The sequence below is a fragment of the Malania oleifera genome, chromosome 5, assembly GCF_029873635.1.
Source record: "Malania oleifera isolate guangnan ecotype guangnan chromosome 5, ASM2987363v1, whole genome shotgun sequence".
NCBI lineage: Eukaryota > Viridiplantae > Streptophyta > Magnoliopsida > Santalales > Ximeniaceae > Malania > Malania oleifera.
Window position 1 is genome coordinate 15,235,039 of NC_080421.1, and position 2,967 is coordinate 15,238,005.

A 2,967-nucleotide genomic window follows, 5' to 3' on the forward strand; every position below is an offset into this window, starting at 1 on the left:
TTTAAATAATCATATATGAATTTAAATACAATACAATACAAAATTATATTAAATTTAATTTAAATCCACACAAACTCAATCGTGTTCTCAAATACAAATGAAATCTCAAAATTTTGACAAAATCTCAAAATATTGAATCATTTTTTTCTTACTTATTGACTGAGTAGAAGAAGAGTGTTCGTCACCAAATCTTAATTATTGGAACAAATGTATAGTTTTTGGAAAAAGGCGGAACAATATAGAAATATAATAAAAGTTGTGAAAGTTATAATGGTTCAAAATTTTTAGAGAAATATTATTGTCACTCTAAAATAATATTATTGACTATTCACATTTTATTTTTTATATATTAAATAAAAATTTTACCCTTAATTAGTTTTTTACAACCAAACGTTAGATCATTCTTGTTTTTTTTTTTTTTTTATGACATAGGAACTCTAGCTACCAACAAATCCTTCGGATAAATTTGTTATTTTACGCATACAATAAATAAATGTAGAAAGTTAATTAAAATTTTCAAGCATCATAAACATCTTTTTCTTAATTAAATTAAGTTTTATTGAGTAAGTTAAAAAATATTTTTTTTAAAAACAAAATTTACAAAAATATAATTTATTCTATGTGAAAATGTAAATTAATAAATGATTCTTTACTCAAATTATTTAATTAATTATTATTATAAATAAATAAATAAGGTGAACAAAAAAAATTACATATGCATATACATTTATATTTGTAAACTCCAATTAAAAAAAAAATTAAATGACATTCCTAAAATGTCTCACTTGCAAACTCCTATGCATTTATTGATTCATAATTATTTTTTGAAAAGATAATACAAAATCAATTAATCATTTAAACATTCTAAAACAAATCTCGTTAGATGAACCAGCGAGATTTGTCACGCGTTCAAAGTTCGTTTAAATCTTGATGTACCAAGTAACGAAATTATGTTAGAATTATTTTGAAAAATATTTTTTCAAAAAAAAAATTATTTAATATATTTAAAAAAAAAAAGAAGATAAATCCGGAAAAAACTCTCCATGTTATCGTATGTATGCTTCTTTAATTGGGAACAGTGATATTGAATGACGCATCTCTCTCCCTCTCCCTCTCCCTCTCACTCTCCCTCTCTCAGACTGCATTTGAACAGGCAGAGAGTCAATCATGGCTCCTCTGTGTCGACGAACATCTGTGAATTGAAGACTACTTTCCTCCTTCACAGCTGCTTTCTAAATTCTATTTCTGATGCAATGGACCGACTCCACGCCAGCACCCCCTCCAACGCCACGCCACCCCACCCACCCCCCCCCCCGGGCCCACATTGTAGCACATATTCAAATATTTTGTGACGTGTTCAATATTAATGAACGTATGAATCTATTGGAGGCATACAATTTCTCTATATATACCTCCATTCCCTCCCCTGAATCACACATAAGTAAAGCTGTAACGCCATAGCAGAGCAGAGCAGAACACATCTCCTTCTTCGTCCTCCTGCTGCCGTCTATCTTCCCTGCAAATGGCTTCACCAGCAAGCTCCGACGTTGTCCTCGAATTCCCTCTCGTTGTCCGAGTATACAAAGACGGCCGCCTCGAACGCCTCCAGGGAACCGACACGGTCCCTCCCTCCCCTCTCGACTTCAAAACCAACGTCCAATCCAAAGACGTCGTCGTTTCTCCCCAGATCCCCTTGTCCGCCAGGCTCTACCTCCCCCACAACCCCATTCCTCACAAACTCCCTCTCCTGATCTACTTCCACGGCGGCGGCTTCTGCATCGAATCCGCCGCCTCCCCGCTCTACCACAACTACCTCAACGCCCTCGCCGCCAAATCCAAAGCCGTCGTCGTCTCCGTCGACTACAGACTGGTCCCGGAACACCCGCTCCCCTGCGCCTACGACGACTCCTGGGCATCCCTCCAGTGGGTCGCCTCGCACGCCAATCGGTCCGGGCCGGAGCCCTGGCTCAACGACTACGCTGACTTCGGGCGCGTGTTCCTCGCCGGAGACAGCGCCGGGGGCAACATCGCCCACCGGATGGCGGTTCAGGTCGGCTGCGAGAGACCCGACGGAATTCGGATCCGTGGGATTGTTTTGGTTCATCCGTATTTTTTGGGGATGGAGGCGGCGGGGGATGAGGACGGGAGGAGAGCTAAGGCGGGGGAGCTGTGGCGGTTCGTGTGTCCGGGGACGAGCGGGAGCGACGACCCGCGGATAAATCCGGCGACGGACGGGGATGTTGGGAGGATGGGGGGAGAGAAGGTGTTGGTGTGCGTGGCGGAGAAGGATTTTTTAAGAGAGGTTGGGAGGTATTACGCGGAGGTAGTGGGGAGGAGCGGGTGGAGAGGGACGGTGGAGGTGGCGGAAGAGGAGGGGGAGGACCATGTGTTCCATCTGTTCAAGCCGGAGAGTGAGAAGGCGGCGAAGATGATGAATCTACTGGCTTCGTTCATGAATTAGGGGTATTGTTTTTCTTTTCTTCTTGAGTGGGGATATCAAAAATTAAATTTAATATTATTAAATAAATTTTATGAATTAATAAATATGATTAATATGATTTAAAATAGTTATGAAATTATTTATTAAAAAATTATTCTTTTAAAACAATATCATTACAAATTTGGGCCCTGAGCTTTTGATTTGAGTTAGAAAAAAATATTGGTTCAAGAGGGGGAGAAAGGTGAGTGGCAATTTTGTAATATTAAAAAATTATTAAGGACATCTATAGAATCAAATTATCTAATAAAAACTAAAATTTATAATAATCTCATTCAACTTCATATGTTCATTTCATAAATTTCTTTCCAAAAGTCACATAGGGTTGAACTAAATCTTAGAGTCAAGCATTATGATATTCGACTCCTAGGTATAATTTTGTACATAGAACATGTATTTTGCATGCTTAAGATTTTGACTTGTACATTAAATTAAATGAGTGATCTCATAAAAAATGATCCAGTGTATTT

General features: G+C 38.4%; 1 protein-coding gene across 1 annotated transcript; it reads left to right on the top strand.

Annotated features, from left to right (window-relative positions):
- The first annotated feature begins 1,402 nt into the window (after nucleotides 1-1,402).
- On the top strand, nucleotides 1,403-2,565 carry LOC131156145 (probable carboxylesterase 5). The gene has a single exon (XM_058109596.1). The coding sequence runs from the start codon at nucleotides 1,523-1,525 to the stop codon at nucleotides 2,459-2,461; it is 939 nt and encodes a 312-aa protein (XP_057965579.1). The 5' UTR covers nucleotides 1,403-1,522; the 3' UTR covers nucleotides 2,462-2,565.
- The last annotated feature ends 402 nt before the right edge of the window (nucleotides 2,566-2,967 follow it).